Below are 23,327 nucleotides of genomic sequence, written 5' to 3'. Positions count from 1 at the left end.
GGGGGGGGGGGGGGGGGGGGAATACCACAAGTATCCAGATAATGTTTACGGCGGTCGTCAGCTTTGCTACTATTCTGCTCCTCCGGTCAAACCAGCCCCCCCGTCTATCTCTTCCCCCATCTCCTTGCCGGCGGAAATTGGCATCGCCTTTAAAAAGCAAGTTAGAGAGATACCAAAAAAAAATGAAAGAGTTCAAACTTACCACTCAGAGTAAGAGTCAAAAAGGACAATGGTTATAAAAGACATTGTATGGATATTAGTAATGTCATTAAATGATGCGAGTGTGATGTTCTTCCGTATCCTACAAAATCAATTTGGAGACTATATGGAAAGCGACGGGTTATAGGTGAGTTGCAAACCTACAATGTTATATCAGAATTTGCCTGCTCGCGCAGCCTTCGCAGGCGGTCACAAACACTACTCTCGAAGGCTGGCAATTCGATGACAACTCCCGATCAACATGGACGATAGTGTGGACATGCTTTTCTACAATCCTCGCCTGCACGTGGACTGTTCTCCGTGTTGACGTCCCACCCCGCAGCTGGAGTGCATCCCAGCGCAATGCCGTCAAAATCTTCCTATGGCTGCTGACCGTGCTCTGCCCCGAGGTGATAGCTTGGGGCACAGTAGTGGAAATGTTTGCAGCAAGGAGTACAGCTGCTTCATGTAATTCTGCCCAAGCTTTGGTGGATGAGCCAAAGGGTGAGGCCCAAGGACAGCTGGTGCACTCTTGGAGCATCCCTCAGGGGTATTGTGTCAAGATGGGCGGTCTGGCCTTACAGACGCAGGACCACTGGCTGTATACCGTCACACCGAGGAATATCCTGGTTTTTATCCGAGCGGGGATGATTACATGCTCCGATTTCCGTGACGAAGATATCCAGGATCGAGCGAAGGTTGATGCCCTGGGGATAGTGTTTACGGTTTTACAGAGCCTCTGGGCGATGTGCAATATCGTGACCCGAGCGGCTTATTCGCTGTCCATATCGCCGCTTGAGCTTGGGACGGTCGCGTATGTCGCCTGCGGGATCTGTCTTTATGGCTTCTGGTGGAATAAGCCTAAAGACATGGCTACCACAATCAACATTGCCTTAAGATATAGTCGTGACGATATCCCAGAGGAAGTCCAGAGGATTATGGATGCAAGTCCACAGGGTTGGGTTCATCTGCGAGGTCTTCCTTCTGAGAGTACTCCTCCGCCCGCCCTAAAGGATAGCTCTGGGCGTTTCACTTTTTTCTTTGCCGATGGACCAGCGCGGTTTCCATCTGCTGGTGAAGATAGTGCAATCCAATTATCTCATGGTAGAAAGGCTTTAACTGCTGTCTTTGCCACTTTCATTGCTATTTCTTTTAGTGGGATCCATGTTGCTGGGTAGGTAGTGTATATTTTCTCTCACGGGTCAGGATCGCGCTGATAATCAAAATTCATAGATGGAATTTTATCTTCCCCACAGAAGCTGAAAAGATAGCTTGGCGGGTTTTCACATTGATTGCAATTTCATCGTCCTTCATCCCACTGGTCGTTGCTCAAGGGCCTCTCATCGCCGTGTGGCTTGCGGGAAAGAAACTGCTCCCTTCGTGCATGAGGAGCCTGGGGGATCCGAATTCTCCTGTCACAGTGCTTGAAATTGTGCTTGCCGATGGATCTTTGTATCTGTACTTTATAGCACGTTTTGGGACCTTTGCGCTTATGCTCTCGTCGTTGAGGGCCCTTCCGGCTGATTCTTACATTACCCCGGATTGGTTGTCTAGCATCCCGCATATATGATTTTGAGTTGGGGCCATGTATGGTGAATTGGAATAGCGATTTGAATATATTTCAACGAAGATAGCCGCCTATAATAGTAAGGAGGAAAAAAAAGCAAAAAGACATGATAAGAGTGGGATTTGAACCCACGCCTCTTGCGAGACCAGGAAACTATTGCTAGTTGTTGAGTCAAGGTATACCTTAACCTGGCGCCTTAGACCAACTCGGCCATCTTACCAATTGATGAAAGGAGGTGGCTGATAATGTCTTATATGTTATCCCTTCATTCCAAATTATTCAAAAGTGGCAACTCCAGACCGGATTCCCTCGGGTGGGGCTTTCCCATTTCAGCTATGATCTCACAAACAATATCAACATATTCAACTGTACTTTTCAGTCTGCCAGAGTTTTTATTTATTTTTTCTATACTCCGTACAGGGAAACCCCATACCATGTCTTGTCTTGACCTTTTAAAAGAATCCCGAGAGCTAAACAAAATTCCCGAAAGGGGCCGGTGCGTCGGCAGAAGAACGTTCTCGGCCCCCGAGGTCGAAAGCGGACAGCTCTGACGCAAGGTGTTTTTATTATTAGACGGTCACAACTTTCCCAAAGCTGGGAACAGACTGGTCCACTGCCAAAAACAAACTAATCAGATGCCAAAGGATTATTCCATATGGCTCTTTGCAGTCGCAGGAAGGTGGACACCTTCAGGGGTGGCGGTTTTGTCCACATGATGTAATATTCGCCCAGGACATTTTCCAGGATCAGCGGTCAAAACCAGCGGTGACCCTCGTATGTAGCTTGATTCAGCCGCCAACCTTTCATCTTTTTTTTTTTTCAAGCTCACTCTTCTTTCAATCTCTTTGACCACAATGGCACCCCTAAGGCTCAACAGCAAGAACCTGGAACTAATTGGAAAGGCAGGCAAGGGGCGGATCCAAATCCCAAGCCACCGTTTCCTCCGTCGCCCGATTAAGGAGGGAATCGTCCACGTTGGTGTTGGCGGCTTCCACAGAGCTCATCTAGCTGTCTACATCGACCAGCTTATGGAGAAGCATGGCTCAACTGACTACGCAATTTGCGGCGTTGGCTTGCAGCCTTTCGATGCTACCATGCGTGATGTCCTGAGACAGCAGGACCACCTCTACACCGTCATGGAGCGCTCGGACAAAGGAAGCTTTGCCCATGTTGTTGGATGCATCAATTCCTACCTCTTTGCCCCTGACAACCAAAAAGCCGTCATCGACAAGATGGCCCACCCTGATACCCGTATTGTGTCGCTCACCATCACCGAAAGCGGCTACTACTACAACGAAAACACACACGAGCTGATAAGCGATCACCCCGATATCGTGAATGACCTCAAAACAGAGAACGAAGAAAAACCGCGCACAACCTTCGGTTTCCTCTACGCTGCCCTGGCAGAACGCTACAAGCAAAGACAAGACCCCTTTACTGTCATGTCATGCGATAACATGCAGAAGAACGGCTCCATAACACGCAACATGTTAGTGTCATTTGCGCGCAAACGCAACCCTCAGATCGCAGATTGGATTGCCGAGAAAGGTGCCTTCCCCAACGCCATGGTCGACCGCATCACACCACAGACATCAGAGCAGGACAAAAAGGCACTAGCCGAGGACTTCGGAATTCAGGACGCATGGCCCGTCGTCACAGAGCCCTTTATGCAATGGGTTATCGAGGACGAGTTTGTTGGCGACCGCCCAGCATTCGAGAAGGTTGGTGTCCAAGTTGTCAAGAATGTCCACGACGTCGAACAGTTCGAGAAGCACAAGCTCCGTCTGCTCAACGGTAGCCACTCGGCCATCGGCTACCCAGGTCAACTGGCAGGCTTCGAATACGTTCACGAAGTCATGCAGAACCCACAGTTGCGCAAGTTGGTGTGGGAGATGATGCAAATGGAGGTGAAGCCCCTCTTGCCGGAAATTCCAGGTGTCGACATTGATGAGTATTGCAAAACGCTCATGAAGCGCTTCTCCAACTCAACAATCATGGATCAGTTGCCCCGCGTCTGCCTCAATGCCTCCGGCAAGATCCCACAGTTCATCATGCCGTCGATTGCCGAGGCGATTATGGAGAGTAAGAAGGAGCAGCGTGAATATCCTTTCCGCCGCCTGTGTTTCGTCGCGGCCTCTTGGTTCCTGTATATCAAAGGCGTCGATGACCACGGAAAAACATTCAAGGTCATTGATCCCATGCTTGACGAGCTCCTGGCTGCAGCTGGAGACGACAAGGGCCCCCACGGGCTGCTCCAAATCAAGAGCCTCTTCGGTGACGACTTGCGTGGATATAAACGATTCACCGATGAGATGGAGAAGGCCATGAAAGACATCGCCGAAAAGGGCGTTTTGGAAACACTCAAAGAGTACTTCCCTGAGGACGCCATCTAATTGCGGTTGGTTTTGGCGAAAAAGTTACATTTGTGTCTGCGAGCGTTGTACGATTTCTTTGCATGCGTCCTCAGGTGTGAATATACCTAGGAGAAACTACGACATAGCGATAGACGGTAGATAAAATTTACCTAACTATATATGTATGTACTTGTATATTGGAATGGACCTCGCTCTTTGGAGAGGCCTGTCGGATCTGGTTGAAGCGAGTTGTTTTCTGGGTCTATTTGGGAGAAACAAGCTGCAAATTTTGTAGGCGGGGATAAAAAGCCATGGTGGTCTATGATGATTAGACCAAATCTTAATTATTACATTCTGATATACCTCGGGAGCCACTTTCCAGGCCTTCATTGTAAGTGGAGTACGGAGTAGACAGACTGGGGTCCCGGGGGTCACCTTCTCCTGATGAGTCGTGCTCAATTTTACGAAAAAAGGGATGAGCACTTCAAAAAAAGCAAAGTGAGGGCGTAGGAAAAATGGAGAATGTCACCTGGACATGCTTGAGCCAATAGTCATGCTCCATAGCCTATCAAGATCGCTCAATGACAACACGAAATACATAGCCAATCAAGGAGTCCACAGCTATCGCTATTACATTCTGAAGAGCCAAATGTTGTACATACCTGGAACTACCAATTAATAATGCAAGCTAGAAAAGGGAGAATTATTTAAATCAAATATCAGCAGTGGATTCTGAAGTAATATGCGGGGTAATAGAATACCCGCTAGTAGTTTAAAATAGAAATATGTATAAACAATGTTACAAAAATAGCCAACCCCACAAAATCCAACTTGGATGGGGGCTATGTAAGACAGCTAGTAAAACAAAAGACAAGTCTAAATCATGAATATGCAACCACGTCTCTCAGGTTTACAGCATGATCATGAAGACACCAGAGGCAACAGCAGCGACCGCATAGGCACCAGCCTGCCAAGCACCAATGTGGACGGCCTGGGGAACAGTGCCAGCAGCAATACCAGACGAGGTAGCACCACCACCAGAAGCAGTGCCAGAAGCAGCAGCACCGGTGCTAGCAGCAAGACCACCACTGACAGCACCAGTACCAGCCGAGCCAGCGGCACTCATCTGAGTAGCGCAGGAGCCAGAGGCAGAAGTAGACTTCTTAGTCTTAGCGACACCGTTGAAGCCACAAGCGTCGCTACCAGCCTTGGCCTTGTTCTGCTGGTAGTAAACGTTCATAGCCCAGGCCAGACGCTGCTTAGCCGAGCACATGGAGTAGGCGCCGTAGACGCCAGTAGTAGCATTGCTCTTGACTCCGTCCATGACACCCTTTTCGCCGCCGAGGTAGCCGAAAGTGGTTCCGACTTGCTTGTCGGTGATATCGGAGTTGGGGACACACTCGAGGGAGTTGTACATGCACTCGCAGAGGTCTGCATTAGGAGAAGGGGGCAGCTTGCTGGCGGCGTTCCAGTCCGCGCCGATGGTGGGACAGCTGCGGCCGACTGTGGTGGAGACGGAGTACTTGGCTGAGTCCACGCCGGTCGGGGTTGCCTTGGCCATTTGCTTGGAGAGGTTGGTGAAGTCTGGGAGGGTTTTGACGTCGTTGCCGTCGACGGAGACGAGACCGTATTTGTTGGCTTCTTCGTAGTACATGTAAACGATACCGCCGGACCAGACGTCGGTCATCTTGTCACTGTACAGGACGGGGACGTCGGTGAACTCGCGGGGGCGGACTTCGTTGCAGCCGTACTCAGAGAAGAAGGCGGGAACGGGGTAGTCTGCAAATTCCTTGGTACGCTCCTCGTAGCCGGAGCTCTTGAAGGTGGCGTCGCCGCACCACTCATAGATATTGTAGCCGAAGAAGTCGATGGAGTCGGCGGCCTCGTCGCAGATGAGGTAGTTAGAGACGCCTTCGCGGACAGTGGCATCGTCATCGGTGGCGTAGCCGACAGCGAGAGAACTGCGGTACTTCTTTTGCTTAATGTAGGACTTCATGTCGCGGACGGCGGCCTTGACGTATGCCATGGAGTCGGTGTTGTTGACCTTGTTGGCGACTTCGTTTCCGGCGAAGAAGCCGATGACGTTGGGGTACTTGGCGAAGGCATCGACGACCTTGGAGTAGCGAGTGAAGAGATCCGCGTTCCAGGTAGGGTCGTCGGAGACAATAGATTCGCTGGGCGAGGACAGATCGGTGATCAGGTAGATACCGGCATCGGCGAGGGCATTCATACACTCGTCGTGGTTCTTGCTGGGGTCGACAGCATAGGTACGGACAACATTGGTGCGCAATTGGGTCAGGTAAGGAATATCACGCTTGCAGGTGTCGATGGCCAGCGGGTCAGTGTATGAATCCGTGCCAGAAGCACCGTTGCGACCAGTGAAGTTGGGCTGGTAGGCGACACCACGAATGAAGAACTCGGTGCCGTTGTTGGAGTAGAAGAACTTCTTGCCCTTAATCTCAATAGAGGGAATATCGGCAGCCATGGCCGCTCCCAGGAGGGAGAGACCAGCGATGATAGAGGCCTTCATTTTGCAAGGAAATTGAAATCCTAAAGAATGTCTGACGGGTACACACCGTCTATAGTGATAGCGAATGTAAATAAAAGAAAGAAAGAGGAAATCCACGCAGGAAAAGAGGAGAAGAAAAGAGACCCTGGAAGGGGGAAGTGGAGGACCCAAGGGGGTATGTACGCGCATTCATGTGGGTATATCATTGTGCTATCATCGTAGATTGGTTATTCTTTTTCTCTATTTCCTTTTTTTCTATATTTGTTTTCAGTAAATCAAGTGAAAGATGTGATTGGCAATCCATATGAACAGCAATAAAGTGGAAGAAGTTGATATTCCCGGTCATTGGCCCTTGTACTCCACCATTTCCACTTCTCTCCACTGTCCCTGCACTGTCCCTCCACTGTTCCTCCACTATCCCTCCACTATTCCCTTCTTTCAAGCCTTTCCCGTTGAGTCCTTTGCTTAATTTGCCACTGCCCCTGAAACAAGGGCGTGCGCTAGTAAGCCCGCGGACGGCTGATGATGCACTAAAGACCCTGGGGGACCCTGACTGGAGAGTGTGGAATCTCATATTAATTTTCTCATATTAATATATGAAAGCATCTGGTAAATAATTCCGACACAGGTCACAAAGTGTACGTATATACTCTGTACAACATACAACATACAACATACAATATTGTACGGAGTATAAAAGACAAGATATTCAAAATGCGAAAGCTTGTCCGTTGCCGAGGGCGATCAATGCTATGACGTAGTTTAGAATGAAATTCTGGGCATCCTTGGCTAAGGCTTGTAATCGTAGCATTTGAACAGAAATACATCCCGGAATACAACATAAGAATTATAAACTGCAATCCTAGTCTCAAACCATGGCATGGTTGGATTGCCCTAAAGAGTTCGTGTACAACATATGGAGTAGGTACCCCATACTTCTGGAACATTTCGGCCCAATGTCTTACTATACAAGTCGCATTTCACATGATTGATGATAAAAATAGTCGGTCTCTTATACGGCCTTATCATGTCTTTTTTGGTAGTTGATTTAGATGTTTTTTTTTTAAGATACATTCTTCCCTTTCTCAAGATTTATTGTAGGTAGACCACACCAACAGGTGCAAAAGGGCTCAGAATGCGCAGACGACATTTCAATATATAACCTTAGATATTCTTGAATCTGTCAATGCTATGGTTGACCATTGTACAGTGGCTCAACATCTTATGTCATATATATTGTACAATTCAGTAAAATTTCATTGTTATCCTACTATCAACTCGGGACAATAACCATCGATATGTATCACATCCGTAAATTTGCACGGGCGATCAGACGGCAGAGCAGGCACCGACAATCCCCCAGCGAGGTTATCACACCCATCTTCGGTACATGAGAATAATTGTACTCGTATACCGGAACCTTTTCTCGGAAAAAGGCATCCCATAAAGTATAGCATACAGCCATTCGAGGCCAGGCAGTGCAGCTCAGGGGTAGCCCCAACCCCCTGAATATCATGGATCACGTCAAAAGTGGGCCCTAGCATATGATATACTACCAACAAATTATGTTAAACTTTGCTGTACTTTGCAGGTACTAGAAAGTTGATCCCCTCCCGTTCGGAGCTTCATAGTACATATTTTGCTCTACCAAGCTTTCTGGCGACCAAATAACCCGTTTGATATGAGGTCTGGATGGATTCTTTGCTTCATCATTACTTTGTTTCTGGATATTGAGACCGAGAGAAAACTCTCGAGTATTGGCTTGCTGTGTGATACGGTTTGCTTTTTCTCTATGGAGTAGTAAAAACAGATCCCCTTTACTATGTATGTTGTAAATTGTGGTACACATCGAACATGATAGTTGACTATGTACAAGAGGACCTCTACTCTGGACACCGACAACGTGGTCCACGCCCTTATAAAGGATCGACCTGCTGCAGCAAGACAGACGTCATTCTCCGAAGTTCAAACTATTTTTCTTCGATTCGGTGCCGTTATAGCCGGAAGCTAAATCGAGCCAGCATTCCCGGGTACTACTGTGTGCAATACTCGCATCCACACCTTCAGGTTGAATAGACATTTTTCATTTTATAAGCGTCTTGTAAAGTATGCCCGTCTGTGTTATCGTTTGTGGCATCAGACCTGGTGGCTAACCCACGCCCAAACCTGGTTAATGTATGCCCAGGCGAAACTAGCAAGATCATATAATCCCGAGCAACTTTCATCCATTTGATTCACCCAAGTGAGCATAAGCCTAAGCGCCTTCATCTGCGCATACTACTAGATGCGCAGATGGCATGGGGAACTCTTCACAAGTTCCAATAAGCAAAGGTCCAGAAAGCAAGACTTACCCCCAATTTTAAACACAAAGAATGCAAAGAATGTGAACCGGAAAGCTTTTCACATAACAAAGTAGACATAAAGCCCTGCAGGGCCCAGGTGGAGAGGCAAGTCAGCATGGCTCAAAGTGGCTAGCGCGAGGTAGGCAGCAACTATTTTCGCCCTTAAGATGCCCCGGAATTCCATAGGGCTGAACTTCTTTTTTCCTTTTCGGTGAATTTGGAACACACTTCCCATTTTACTTATGTTGTAAGGCTCTTGACTTCACTTTTGTTCTGTCTAACTCCTTACTATGCCTCGCTCTACCTCACTTCGCTTCAGAAACCCCCCGATCGCAGACCCTACAACATAGACCGGTACCAACCAACGCAACAGAACTCGAAATGTGATAACCAACTACGTCGGCAGCGCAGCTGAGTGAGCTGAGTGCTCAGGATATATATCTCCTCAGGATGATAACAGCCATTTAATTTTGCAGGGTCAAAGACCAAGCCCAAGCCACTGACGTCCGCAGTACCTGCCCGTGGCCGAGTTGATCATTGATCACAGCCTAAGAAGAGCCGGCCTATAACAAGTGTCAATATTGACATTGGCGAGCCTGATGATGGGATTACAATTCCTTGTTGGGGGAGCGTGCTCCCTCCCAGAGCACCCTAATGGCTCCCCGGGGCCGAAGGCACCTGCTTAGGTGACCACCGGAGCCTTGACGCTGCCCAGCGCTTACACGGGCACCAATCAACAACCTTGAACCCCAAACCTTGAAAACTAACACGTGATTGTTTCATCATGCGTTTGGCTGACTTTACCTTGGAAAGCATCTAACACCATGACACAAAGGAAAAGGGGTATGTGGCGTTCTGGCCTGATGTGGAAATCAATCCTTGAGACATGATTGACCAGAACACTGCCAAGAGTGGGTCAAAGCCCCTACACAATTTGCGTTGGATGAAATTTGCTCCCAATAAACGGGAAGACCCATATATTTATGGCCCAGCCTCTCTCTGTGCCACGATTGCACCGCTACATCGTATGTCAACATCTGCAGGAATGCCCGAGGAAATTCAATATATGCGGTGTGACCTTGGTATTTGAAGACTGCAGAATGTCGACGATCTCAAAGAAACAAGTTTATGCCAAGTCACCCAAGCACAAAGCAGCAAAGCTTCCACTGACGAAGCTTTCGGTTCCAAGGTTTTGAGTGGCGCTGGGGTTTCATGGATCCAGCGCATCAACATTTCACGACTTCACGATATCTGACGCAGTCTGCGCAAGAATTTATAGAACTGAGATTAAAACAAATACTTATTTTGACCAGTTCTTTACCAACTACCAACTACACTTTATACCAATCAGTCTCGCAATCTGACACTGATTTTTTCTAGACGCCAAGCTCATAGTATTTACTCCACTATACACACTATACGCACCACAATACGCACGATCACGATCGCCCAGTAGTGTGGCTGTGTTTTTCAACTCTCGTCGAAGTCTGTTTCCAAAAGAAATTCAGGCATTTGCTACCAGACAAATTCTGTTCCTTCAAGTCACTCCTTTTGTTCTTTTTCTCAAACCTTCTCGTTCCATAATTGTCACTCATTTTGTCTTTGTTGATTTCCCGTTTACCCCTTGCTTGCGCGCAACTCTCACCGTTCCCCTGTTCGCGTGTCATTTTCGGGTCTCCTTTAAACATCACGGATCCGCCATTTATCATCCTGCTGTGGCTGTATCTTAAGGCTCATCCACTTCTAGCGCTTAAACTGCCGTAATCGCTTCAGCCTGCGAACTAGCTGAGCTACCAATATCTCGAAATCGTTAGCGAGTACGTGTTCCCCCAGCCCATCTCAATAGGCATCCGTCTCAGGCGTCGCGGGTCCAAGCCACGCTGTGGCTTGTATCACTTGGACCAAATATAACCTCTAGGGCTGACTGCTGCCCTGTGTTCTCCTAATCGCTATTGCTTTGTCCTTTTTTCTATTTAAATATCCCTCGCAAGACCGCGCTTACTCACGAACGCATTTCTCCACAGATCACATATCACATCAATCCACCATCATGCGTAAGTCCAAGATCTATGGATACTCAACCTCTCAACTGGACAGTCATACTAAGAATACAACTAGATAAAATTCGCCGTGCGGCCCGCGCATCAGCATGGTACGGCCCCTCCTTCAACCCATTCCAAAAGATCCAAACCAGGCCCACTCGATCGAACTCTATGCAGCTCGAGGATGGTTTATCCCACGCCCAGACCTTGGACGACCTCTCAGCAGACCAGCAACGCCGACAGGAAATGAGCAACGGCATTACTGTCCCAGAGTACTCGAACACATTCCCGCCGGAGTTCGCTGGCAGCGAGCATGAAACGCACAAGTCTCCGCCTGAACCATCCATGGCTAGCCAGGATCCAATCAATGTCTCGTCAGTGCGCGGGGTTGACTCTGAAACTGTTGGATCCGTGCAAGCGCGTCAGCGGAAGGGTGGTATCTTGGGCAAGTTTAAGCATCGCCATGATAACGATGAGTGGGAGGATAAGAAGTCGCTTTCGAATAATCAGTCCTTTACTCTTGCCTCGCAGTTAAGAGCTACTATCTTGAACTCGTGGATCAACGTTCTTTTGATTGCTGCACCTGTTGGAAGTATGTCTTGATTTTACTGCCAGCTGTTGATGTATGGAAGTGCATGTGCTAATTCTATGTTTGTGCACAGTTGCACTGTATGCCGTTGGAGCAAATCCAATTGCGGTCTTCGTGGTTAACTTCATTGCTATTGTGTGAGTGATTTATACCGCTGGCCACTGTGGAGGATATTATGACTAACAAACATCTACTAGTCCCCTTGCTGCCATGCTCAGTTTCGCAACTGAAGAGATTGCCCTTCGGTATGCTTCAATGTATCTGATTCGATTTGATCTATACTTATATCTCTTCTAGCACGAGTGAAACAATCGGTGGTCTGCTGAATGCCTCGTTCGGGTAAGCTTTATACTACCCATTATTTCGTTTCACGGCACCATTTCTAACTCATATAGTAACGCCGTCGAGCTGATCGTTGCAATCATCGCGCTGGTCCAACGCAAAACCCTCATTGTGCAGACCTCGCTCATCGGAAGCATTTTGTCCAACCTGCTCCTGGTCATGGGCATGTCCTTTTTCTTCGGTGGTATCCCTCGCGTAGAGCAAAACTTCAACGTGACAGTTGCCCAGACAGCTGCGAGTATGCTCGCATTGGCTGTTAGCAGTTTGATTATTCCCACTGCCTACCACAAGTGGTCTAATAGTTAGTGATCGCCGCATCCCAAGACTCGCAAATTGCCACGAGAGCTAACAAGAATTTTGATTGTAGTTGAGAAAGTAGACGGAACCGCCGCTCTGTCCCGAGGTACGTTACTTGCTGCAACTAACAGCCTGTCTATGTCTATCACTTTACCGCTTCTTTTTACTCACACCACACCACAGGCACCAGCGTCCTCCTTCTAATCGTGTACGGCTGCTATCTCTTCTTCCAGCTGAAGTCTCACGCCGACATGTACAACCGGCCCAGCGAGAAGGCCGAACGGCGACACGCCAAGGTCGGCGAAGGTGATGCCAGCCGGGGCATTGCGCAAATTGGAAAAATGACCGCCGTGCCGTTGGTTGGACAGAATCCCGACCACATGCAGATGGAGGATGCTGAGGATGCACCCGAGGAGCCACAGTTGTCCGTCACGACTGCCGTTCTCACGCTGATTATCTCGACTGCGTTCGTTGCTGCGTGTGCTGAGTTCATGGTATGTATATGCACTCCCCCAAGATTTGTTCTAGATCTTTTTCCTTCCCTTTTTGGTGTGTTGCAGTAAGCTCATTTATCTATGCAGGTTGACTCCATCGATGCTTTGACGGATACTGGTGACATTCGCGAGACATTCGTCGGATTGATCCTTTTGCCTATTGTTGGTAATGCGGCTGAGCACGCTACGGCGGTGACAGTCGCATGTAAGGATAAGATGGATCTTGCGATTGGTGTGGCTGTCGGATCCAGCATGCAGATTGCGCTGCTTGTGCTGCCGCTGATTGTTGTTCTTGGGTGGATCATTGGTGTTGATGATATGGTATGGATAAGGCCTATGCAAAAGATCAATTTGAACCGGCTGGTGCTGACTACGACAGACTCTCAACTTCGATGGATTCCAGGTGGTTGTACTGTTCATGTCTGTTCTTTTGGTGAGTCGATTCGGTTCATGGCGAGAAAGTGATATCATTGTACTAACCGTTGTTGTTTCATAGGTCAACTACCTCATCGGCGATGGCAAGTCTCACTGGCTCGAGGGTGTCTTGCTGATGATGATGTATCTGATTATCGCCCTTGCGGCTTGGTATGCGATCTTTCCAGATGGTCGACAAGCATCCCTATTCCTTACTGATTATGTCTCTAGGTTCTTCGCTTAACCCCTTACACTCATTATAGTCATTGGGCTGGGTCCTCGTTGACGACACGATATCGGTCTTCTAATTTACCATGCCAATCTTGGGACTCTTGTTCTCGTTGTTATCTCTCTTCTCTATATCAAGTTTATTTGTTTTGATCTATATTTTGGATTTTATTATGGTCGCTCATAATATACCCACTTTGACGGTGCTTTTCATATCGGACGCATTTTATTTCTTTTCCTACTGACTGGTGGTTCCGTAACCTTATTCCACAAAAATCCATATTCATATAAAAAAAAAGTATGCCGTAAAAGCAAATAGCCGGACAAGATCTAGGCTAAAGAGAAAATCTGACTAACCCGGTAACTCGCCCCCGGGGAGTGGGGATTGGTCTCTCGGGATTGAATCCCCGAACAAATCCAGAAAGTCAGCAGACGCGCACGAATAACCAGAGTACAATTATGCTAATATCACAGTATATTAAGGCACGATACTCCGCCATTTAGCCCTCGGAGAAACACCGGGCAAAATAACCATCATGCACGGTATACTATCCAAATCCGGACTCGGGAGACTCGGTATCCCACCGACGTTCGATGTTAACCGAGCCGATGTGGGGAGGCTGGGATTGTTCCTGGGCTGTTCTTTCGAATCCTTTTCTTTTTGACTACGGAGACTCCGCACGGAGTAGGGGAAATCCGGCTTCTCCCCGGGTTTTGGGTTCCTTTTCTGGTAGCATTTTAGCCTGTACGAAATTAAGGAATGTGGCTGGTATTCGATAGCAAACCATCATGTGTGTGTAAGATCATCAAATGAGTACGAACCACGTGCCGACAAATTTCCATGGGGTCGGCAACTACTCCGCGCCGAGAAGGGACAGGAACGGAGGATAAAAGGAGGATTTGATGCCGACCGTCGGTTTTCGTGGGAACGAAATAATGTTTCAAGCCACTATGGCGCAGAAGGCTTTTGGATTCTGGCTTGGATTGGATAATTTTCAAATCGAACGGTAATCCGGTGCGCGGCACGGGATGTCTCGGATAATATCAAGTTTGGGGGTAAAAGAAGAAAAAGATGAACAAGGGAGTTTCCTTATTAATTTTTGTCACCTGAGAGGCTACTCCATATGTGGGGTAGAGAGCCAAGAATGTGAACAGCGTATACTCCGTATATAGCAGAGTAACCTTGGAATGGTACGGGGTATGCAATGTTAATCAAGTACTTCGTACTCCGTATATGTCATGAAAACTGTTCAATTTCCCGTTTAAGCTTCCCCACTATTATCCACCGGGGTAGGACATGAAAAAGCCAAGAGGTCGGAGATTTACTGAATATGGGAATATTGGGCACATGACCATTGGTGCCCTCTTCCAAGGTTACTGTACAATATCAATACTAGTACTACACTAAGTCTCCCTTATACTACATATATATACAATATCGATACTACATACTCTATACTCTATACTTGTTAAAGACCAAAAAAACCCCCCCAACCCCAGCTAGAACTTCTTACCTAATACAAAGTAAATGCGGGGTTATCCGGGGTCCAATCACTGGCACCTCGGAGGTTGCGGTCCAATCGCTGAATCGGACGGGGCCGAAATGTGACCGGGTGGAAAAACTCGGTGTATGAACTTTTCCGATGTGTGACATTCTTGAGCATGTGTATAACCTCGGAACTACAGCTTTGGATTCCTTAGGATTCCGTCCTCCGTAAGGGATGAAAGAAAAGCCTTTGATCGCCGATGCAGTCGGCCTCGGTCTGTTTGCACTTTTACAAGGATACCACATTGTGGAAAAAAAAAACATAAGGATAGCAGCAGAAGCATGGAGTAAGGACTGGTCGAGTCAGTCCAATTCCCCATCCCGTGAAGGATGCGTGTTCTTCCGAAGGGATGGCAACTGATTCAACCCTCTGCCGAGCGACTTAATCCCTTCCCCGGTTCGTCCACCTGTGATGGGTGGCAAGCGGGGGAAACACAATCCAACAGCCCACATTGTAGGAACGTCACACGGAGTCCGTCGAATACGGGTGGGAGGGTTGAAAGGTCACAGCCGACGCCAATCAACTCCAAGGTAATTTTCAATGTAACTCTTGTGAGGATCTAGGATCTCGTTTCTTTGCGGGGAGCCCCGACCAGGGTTCTTGGAAGCTGTTGATTGGATGCATTACCCCCTTCTCCCCCAGATTGATAGGCTACGTGGATGGCAAGTTATCCATGTTCTGGGGACGAAGCTATACCCGAGGGATCTAATGGGCCGAGATACCCCTCCTGAAAAAAAAAAGAGAAAATACCATGTGGGAAGAAAAAGCCTTATGGTCCGGTCCACTGGTTTTCTGGGCATCTTGTGGAGTCGTTTGGTTTTCCGTCCTTTGCTTTTTTATTTTATTTTTATTTTTTTGCCCATGACTCGCACTTTTGGATCGCTGTACTCTCCGAGAATACCCCCATCTGTGCACACACACACACACACACACACACACTGGTTTCTCGCTTGCCTATTTTGGGGTTCCCGGCGCGGGAAGAGACGGTGTATGGATTCCCGCCTAGACAAATGCCGATCGGATATCAGCTGCCATGGGGTAGACTTTGGTCAATAGCCTAGGTACTCCGTAGAGAGGGTGGTACTTTTGTACCCTTGTATGTATAGAGTTCTAGGCCATGGAGCCAGGGTGTACAGCATTGTACGTATGATGGACCCAAATCCACCGATCCCCCAGATTTAGGGATTGTGACTTGCTTATCCTCACGGCCTAATATGGTGGAAAAATGCCGGAAAGTGGCCGGAGGACAACCGGCCGGCGAGTGGACGGGTATTGTTATTCCAGCCAGTCCGTGTGCTTTTGAATCTGGATTTAGTCCGGCAATGAAGACAATGTGCTACTTGACAGGCCAGAATGTATTTTTTTTGGTATTTTTTTCTTTTCTTATTTTCGGACCGTGAGCTGAGCCCGAGTCGGGTACAGATGCGAGATGACGATCATGAGATCAGAGCCTGAGAGTTGGGGTATTCCCCAGGACTTTTATGTAGGCCGCTCAGGCCTACATGATGCCGTGCCGAGAAGGTATATATTGGAATTAATATGGGATTGTTACATGAGAGATGTAAATGTGATGGTATTTGGTATTTGGATATTTAAGTTATCAATATGGAATTTTTATACATATTATACTATTTTATACTATATTGTAATACTATATAATACTATATAATATCTATGTATATAACTTGTGTAAAGTACGGAGTAAACTAAAATCCAGAAAACTGGGGGGCTCCACCTCCACGAAAAAGCGCGTCCTTGCATGCTGTTGGCCCTCCGCAATTTCAGCGGCTCTGACTTTCGGCTCCATTTCCTATTTTTTCTAATTTTTTCTAATTTTTTATTAATTTTACATTTCCCTTCTCTTCTCTTTTGCTCTTCTCTTCTGCTTTAACCCTATTTCCCCGTTCGACACATTCCCCGTTCCCTCCCGACTTGTGTTCTCCCGGTCCGGTGCCCCCGACTCTTTTTGAGTTTCCCCCACACTCCGCCAATTCCGTTATTCTTCTCCCTTGGCCCTTTCCCTCTTTCGTTCTCTTTACTTCCTTTTCCCTTCACCTAGCTTTAGTAAGTTTGAAAGCTAGTCCCTGGCATATGCAATGCTGACTATCATAGAGACCGAACGTCTTTAGCTTCATTCTTCGAGTTTCTTCCCCCGCAAAAAGAATACAACGGTCGACCCTGATACCGATGGTAAATGGGAAAATTGCGATTGACACAAATCGACTCGGTGCCTATCTGCAGACCTCGGGTCTATTCAATACACCATGCGGTCCAGTATCGCTTGCGCTCGATGCCGGCGCAGTAAAATCAAGTGCGTCAATGCCGGCATCGATACAACCTGCCGCGCGTGCGAATCATCCGGGCGCGAATGTGTCTATCCAACCCCAGCAATCGGAGTGAGCAATACCAAACGAGATTTGGCTACCCTAGCGGAAGGCGAGGATCGAAATGGAGATTGGGATGGCCCGAAACGACATCGCTCGCGCAAGGTGGTAGGCATCTCCGGCTCATCGACAGGTTCTAAGCTAGGTGTGGATGCGCTTGATTCCTCGATACTTACTACAAAAGTTTGGGAGGCTGTCTTCGATCTCTTCCAATCACATTTCGCAACTCTGTTACCCTTCCTACATCCCGCGACCTTTCTCGGCCAGATCCGACAGATTTCATCTCCCGCTCCTCCTCCCACGACCTTCGACGGACAAGATCCCCGGAATCCCATATACAAGGTGGACCCGTCTTCGTCGCTGATTCCGCTGGGTGTACTGGCTCTGACTGCTCGCTTTCACCCTCCGTTGACGGCAGCTCACTCACCGGCATCGCCTAATCATCCTTCAAATCCCCTTGCCGCATCGGAATACTATGCCGCAGCCCTCCGCAGCCGGCTGGCCGGCTTGGATGGTGCTTGCCTCGCTCAGCCTGATCTTGCGCGTGTACAGGCGCTATTGATGTTAGCCTTGCACGAGTGGGGGATGTGCCGAGGTAAGAGTGCTTGGGTCTACGTGGGTATGGCTATCCGGCTTGCACAAGCCATGGGTTTACCCTTTGAACTTGAAAATGAATTCCCAGCGCGAGATCCTTCGCGCTCGTCCCCAGGCTTGAAAACCGAGGCAGATCATTTTGGTCTGCCACGACGTGTAGAGCCCAGGGAGCCGACCTCTGATGATATCATTGCCCAAGAGACCAAGCGTCGGACATTTTGGGCTTGCTTTATCCTCGATCGATGCCTCAGCAGTGGAAAGTACCGACCTCGGATGGTCCGAGTCAAGGAACTCGGAATCCAGCTTCCGAGTGACAACGCTTTTGCTTTCGGCGAGCGGGTTCGAACGGCCCGGCTTAACGAACCGACCGTTCGGCGTCCGCAGAGCTTTAGTTCCCAAAGCATGCAAATCCCCAGCATACGTCAAAGCATAGGAGGCTTTGGCGAAGAAAAACTTCCAGGACCCAATGGGACTCCAGATAACAAGCCCTGGTCACCTATCTCTCGTCGCAAGGACTCGAGCGAGGAGGAGGTTGATCGATGGGAGGTTGGCGCCGAAGAGTCGGTGCTCAGCCGAGTTATTCGAATCATCCGTATTTGGGGAAGTATCGCCAAGTGGTCTTGCGCTGGCGGTCGACGCACGGAGCAATATCCCCCGTGGCATCCTGAATCTCGCTTCATCTCGCTCCGTCAGCAGTTGAATGAGTTCCAGGATAGTCTTTCTCGCAACTTGCAATACTCACCACGAAATACCGATACACATATCATGTACAAGACCACTCTGGCTTCATATACTGTGATGCATGTTGTCTACTTCCTCTCGGTTATTGTCCTCCATCGTGCCTATGTTCCATTCCTGCCTATCCGCTGCAATGAACCTTCCGGCCCCTTGGATGAGCCATTGTTCGCTATAGACAAGATCAATGGCCCACCCGACGGTTTCTGGCGCGATAGTGCCCGTGAGCTCTTCAAGGCAGCGCGACAGATGATCGACCTTGTGGCCACCTGTCAAGCCCGCGGTGCTCTTGTTGAGAACCCATTGGTTGGATTTGCTATCTACAATGCCGCTTTTGTCGGTGTTTATGGAACACATTTCCCCCACATGGATCCAGATGGATTGATGGGATCTAAGCCGCCCCCCGCGACCTATGATAGTCACCACCTTGGTGTCGCACAAGCACGCAAGGCCTTGGATATCATCCGAGAGATGCGGCCTCGTTTGAAGATGGCGATGGGTTGGTTCCGCACCCTGAATCGCCTTCACAGCTATTTCTCTAAAGTCAAGCGCGATTTCCGCCGGGTTTCACGGAATCGCCTCGATAGCATGTCGGATGCCTCCGACCATGGCCTCAATGGGATTCGGCCCCTTCGCGAAGGCGGTGCTGGTGGTGGCCTCGAGGAATTCAAGATGCTCGAAAAGCTTTTCCTCGACTTCGGAAGCATCGAGGATCAGTTGACAGAGCCTGGGATGGACGAGGACAGTATTGCAGTGCCAGCAGCAAGCGAGTCCATCTACGAGCGCACGAACATGAGTGACGCTGGAAGCAACGCCGTCAGGAGCGAAACCGGTGATCCCGGTGATCAGATGCTTGACGGTGCCGGTGGTCGTCGCGAGTCGTGGGTCCCGGTCAACAGCCCAGGTCTGTCGCTACCTGGCCACGATGGCGATCGTCGTCCCAGCCTACCACTTCCCAACAGCCGCCAAATGCCATCTGGATCCCCGTACTCCCTCCCATCCCTTCAGCAACATCACCCAGACGGTCCCATGTACACCACCTCGTCTCCTAGCTTCCCCTCTCTATCTGCAACTACGCAGTCCCCCTCCCAGTACTTGACGGCAACAACCAACCGTCTGAATCCCATCAACACCTGGCTCCCAGCCCGCCCGCAGGCTCCTCCCCCGCCATACTCTCAGTCCCTCCCTCCCATCAACGCATCCGCCGCACACACCATCCCTGTCCTCCCCCCACCGGGATCTGTCGGTCAATTGGCCCCCTCCCCGCCTCTGACCTCAACCGAATACCCAGACTCAAGCCTACTATCGACGAGTCTCGGCGGAGACGATGTTCTCGCCTTCCTGGATGGATCTGAATGGGGTCAGTTGTCCATGCTCGCGCCTTCTGAGATCGGTATTCCCGCCGGTTGGCTGAGCACGGTCTGGTCCCAATTCAGCCGTTAGAGTTTCCACCAGAGAGCCATAATTTCTGTCCCACCTCTTCAATCGGTGCCCATCGAAGCAGCGGCACCGATCGCCTTCCAAGGTTGTTTCATTGTATTATTACTCTTTACGACTTCCCCCGTCCGTTACGTCTTACGTACTGTACGATCATCTCTTTATCTGTCTCTCTCTCTCTCTTTTATCTATGATTGCCGGCGACTCAAAAAATGGGACATTCAAGCCTGCGGAAAATCCCCCGAGTACCCGAAGGCAGGCGAATTGAACTCCAAATCCAAACATTTCCTCTCCTGGTCTGGCCACCCCATGTATTGGTCATAGACCGGGAATTGAAAACGGGATCACGAAGATTGATTATCACCTATACCCAGCGCGCGCGACCTCGTCTTTGTTTTATTTTTATTTGTCTTGTTTTCGATATTGTTCACTTGCTACATGCTTTTCTTTTTGTTTGGATTATGTTATTCAAAATGCAAGCAAGGCGTTCCTCGTGGTTTCCAGCCACGGTGGCCGTGAAATCCGAGTTGATTATTCATTTACCATCAAATGGTTTTCCTTTTCTCTCTATTTGACTTTGCTTTATTTCGAGCGAATTTGGGATGACACAGAAACCTGGCAGCGTGGCCGGGTTTTTCGACTTTGATTTGATTTTCTCCGTGCCGGTTTTTTATGTTTTGGAGCCGACCTTTGAAAAGGTTGGGTATGAATGTTTTTGGAGATGCGTTTACGATAGCCTAGGCGTTGACTTTCTCTGTCTTGCACACTGCAATTCTCTTGGATCAATTTATCTGCCTCTATGGCCTTTTTTTTATTCTTCATTCGGGGATTTTTTCACGTAGAGCTACTCATTTCTTTGCCTTGTACGTAGCGGGTACGGAGGTCCTTCACAGATTCCTTGATATCGTCTTGTTTGAACGCCACTGCTTCGGTTTTGGACTTGACGCGTGATGCGGTACGGACCGTCGCTTAGATGGATATTCGGACATAGACCACATCGTTCTAGCGAACAGGCATACTTTGGTCGACGTAGGACTGGATATTTTAGAGGGCAGACGAGGCGCTTTCGGCGGCGGACCTATGGGTATTAGCCAATGACGAAAACAAAGCTGTGCAACGAGAAACTCAGCCAGAGTCGACCAGCATACCATTCAACAACTGGCCACGAAAAGCATCCCCACCAATTGAAGCTGAGGCAGGGGGAGGGAATAGATGTTGAGAAGGGAGAATATGAAGTGGGAGTTGGAAGGTGGAAGGTGCCCGGCAATATCTTGAAAATTATATCTGCCATTTGTCATGATTCTTGTGCAACAGTTCTTTGGCAGTCTAGAGTCAGATTCATATATCCCGAGCAATCATGACTTCAGCCTGCAAAATTTTAACTGACGCTAACACAGGAACTCTCCCAGCCTCAGACACAGCTGATGCACTTCACTTCAAGCTCACGCTGCCAAATTAATAGCTTCCTGGGCCTCCATTAGTTGCAGATAGACACCTGAAACATTCCACCGTACATCAATAGCCATGAACCCCTCACGCAGGCTCCTCACCACCTCAAGGCCATGGGGTGATTTATGGCGTGTCCGCATATGGGCCCCACAAATGCGATAGGCAAAATACAGACCCCACGGGGACATACCCTCTGGATCCCGACCTAAGAAGCATTGTCGCTCGATCAAATTCGCGCTAATACGGTCCGTGATTTGCTGAAGTATAACCTTCGCGCGGCGTGAACGATCGGTGTCGATTTCTTGAACTCTATCCGATGATAGCCAGGGTGTGTATAGAGCGACTAGGGCGCTGAATTTGATGTAAGAGCTTGCTTGTAGAGGACAAGGTTGATGATGGTAATACTAACCTGTACACGAATGTGATCTGATCATAGTCCGGGCAGTCTATATTTAATGCAGCGACTAGCATTGACTGCAGGGTACGATCAAGCTGTACCCAATCATCTTCACTAGTGAAATCGGTTGAGAGGTGATTGAGAACTTGGCCCAACAGCCTGGCGGCTTGGCATAGTAGAGCGAATTTACTCATATGTCCCGTCATTGGAGACGAGAGAGTCGAGAAATTATCGGGTTTGACAATCTAATTTGAAGATCAAGATCAGCACCTAAATGACAAATAGCACGAGTTGACATACCCCCTGGTCCCACGCGGCATCATCGGCCGGTAAAAAGTCGTCCAATTTTGGATCTGCAGTTGCAAAGGGCCGTCCTGGACAGCCGATGCTAACAAAGCTTTTCTATTATTAGTATCCAGAATAAAGGACCCACAGTACCCGGGGACAGCGACAAACCGATCTAAAATAACAATAGCCCACCAGACTCTCCGTCGCTCTTCAACCTCCACCAAAGTGAGTACTCTCCTGGTCACCACCGTGCGACTGACATTGATACCTAAGGCATGGGCATACCTCGCACAGGTCCCGATCGACAAGAACGCAGCTGGGTAGATCCCGTGTCCTAGCTCATAAAGAGCCACAAGAATACCAGCTTGTAGTACTAAAATAGAGAAAGAGCCTTCCACCTTTAGGTAAAATTGTTTAGTTGAGTTGTATAAGGCCGTCCGGGGACTGCGAGAACCAGCCGGCGGGAAGGTAGTGATTAGCTTTAATGCCAATAAGAGAAGAACAACATCGGGCCGTGAGTGGAATGAGGGCTGCAGATAAAAGTCATAAAACCGCTTCTTCGAGATAAAGGGCATCCACTGATGGATATGCTCGAAAAACCGCGCTGCCGTGAGCCGGATTTCATCCAAATCACCTATTAGTTGTAAGATATACTGCGGGACAGTCCCTGTCACTGGTGTAGTTTCCACTAAGCTATGGTGTAGTAGAGCCGGATCGAGAAACAAGATGGTTGCAAAGTCAATAGTCTGAACATCTGGCTGCTCGTCCGGGGGAGAGGGGTACCATCCTCGCTCCGGGCTTGAGGCTGTGGCTGAGTGACTGGGCGGCTCTGGCCTCCAATATTCGCAAATTTGATTACGTCTGCGTTGCCCTTCGTTGTTAGCTCTGCAGCTGTAACGTGGTCTTCCGTGCTTACTTGGCGCAGAGGGAGCATCTGGGGAGTGCCTTGTCGCATTTTCTCTTGCGCGACCTGCAGGATTGGCAGGACTGCGGGGCCAGTGCGAGGCTAGAGTCATGGCTGGGCGTCTGCATGGTAAAAGTGGAAGGTGGACGGATTTTGGTTTCTAGCGGGCTTTGACGGCCGCAACAGCGGGAAACTAAGTGAGGAAGATGGCCGCAG

The 23,327-nt window shown here is 48.8% G+C and overlaps 6 protein-coding genes across 6 annotated transcripts; 4 read left to right on the top strand and 2 right to left on the bottom strand.

Annotated features, from left to right (window-relative positions):
* Positions 1-325: 325 nt before the first annotated feature.
* Positions 326-1,768, top strand: PEX2_083850 (uncharacterized protein; the record flags this gene model as incomplete). The annotated part of the gene is made up of 3 exons (XM_016745655.1): positions 326-339; positions 377-1,372; positions 1,432-1,768. The coding sequence occupies 3 exons, from the start codon at positions 326-328 to the stop codon at positions 1,766-1,768; spliced, it is 1,347 nt and encodes a 448-aa protein (XP_016595554.1).
* Positions 1,769-2,619: 851 nt separating this feature from the next.
* PEX2_083840 (mannitol dehydrogenase family protein) lies at positions 2,620-4,158 on the top strand (the record flags this gene model as incomplete). The annotated part of the gene is made up of 1 exon (XM_016745654.1): positions 2,620-4,158. One exon carries the CDS (start codon positions 2,620-2,622, stop codon positions 4,156-4,158), a length of 1,539 nt encoding a protein of 512 aa, XP_016595553.1.
* An 871-nt stretch (positions 4,159-5,029) lies between these two features.
* PEX2_083830 (glycoside hydrolase family 72 protein) lies at positions 5,030-6,649 on the bottom strand (the record flags this gene model as incomplete). The annotated part of the gene is made up of 1 exon (XM_016745653.1): positions 5,030-6,649. One exon carries the CDS (start codon positions 6,647-6,649, stop codon positions 5,030-5,032), a length of 1,620 nt encoding a protein of 539 aa, XP_016595552.1.
* A 4,371-nt stretch (positions 6,650-11,020) lies between these two features.
* Positions 11,021-13,392, top strand: PEX2_083820 (hydrogen/calcium exchanger domain-containing protein; the record flags this gene model as incomplete). The annotated part of the gene is made up of 12 exons (XM_016745652.1): positions 11,021-11,024; positions 11,089-11,604; positions 11,675-11,738; positions 11,799-11,846; positions 11,899-11,940; positions 11,997-12,244; positions 12,311-12,346; positions 12,424-12,734; positions 12,822-13,055; positions 13,114-13,167; positions 13,231-13,319; positions 13,380-13,392. 12 exons carry the CDS (start codon positions 11,021-11,023, stop codon positions 13,390-13,392), a joined length of 1,659 nt encoding a protein of 552 aa, XP_016595551.1.
* A 3,795-nt stretch (positions 13,393-17,187) lies between these two features.
* PEX2_083810 (putative C6 transcription factor) lies at positions 17,188-20,079 on the top strand (the record flags this gene model as incomplete). The annotated part of the gene is made up of 1 exon (XM_016745651.1): positions 17,188-20,079. The coding sequence occupies one exon, from the start codon at positions 17,188-17,190 to the stop codon at positions 20,077-20,079; it is 2,892 nt and encodes a 963-aa protein (XP_016595550.1).
* Positions 20,080-21,515: 1,436 nt separating this feature from the next.
* Positions 21,516-23,162, bottom strand: PEX2_083800 (fungal specific transcription factor domain-containing protein; the record flags this gene model as incomplete). Its single annotated transcript, XM_016745650.1, has 5 exons — positions 21,516-21,873; positions 21,932-22,164; positions 22,220-22,316; positions 22,376-22,895; positions 22,991-23,162. 5 exons carry the CDS (start codon positions 23,160-23,162, stop codon positions 21,516-21,518), a joined length of 1,380 nt encoding a protein of 459 aa, XP_016595549.1.
* Positions 23,163-23,327: the final 165 nt, after the last annotated feature.

The sequence above is a fragment of the Penicillium expansum genome (assembly GCF_000769745.1).
Source record: "Penicillium expansum strain MD-8 chromosome Unknown contig276, whole genome shotgun sequence".
NCBI lineage: Eukaryota > Fungi > Ascomycota > Eurotiomycetes > Eurotiales > Aspergillaceae > Penicillium > Penicillium expansum.
This window is presented reverse-complemented; position numbering and strand designations above follow the sequence as displayed.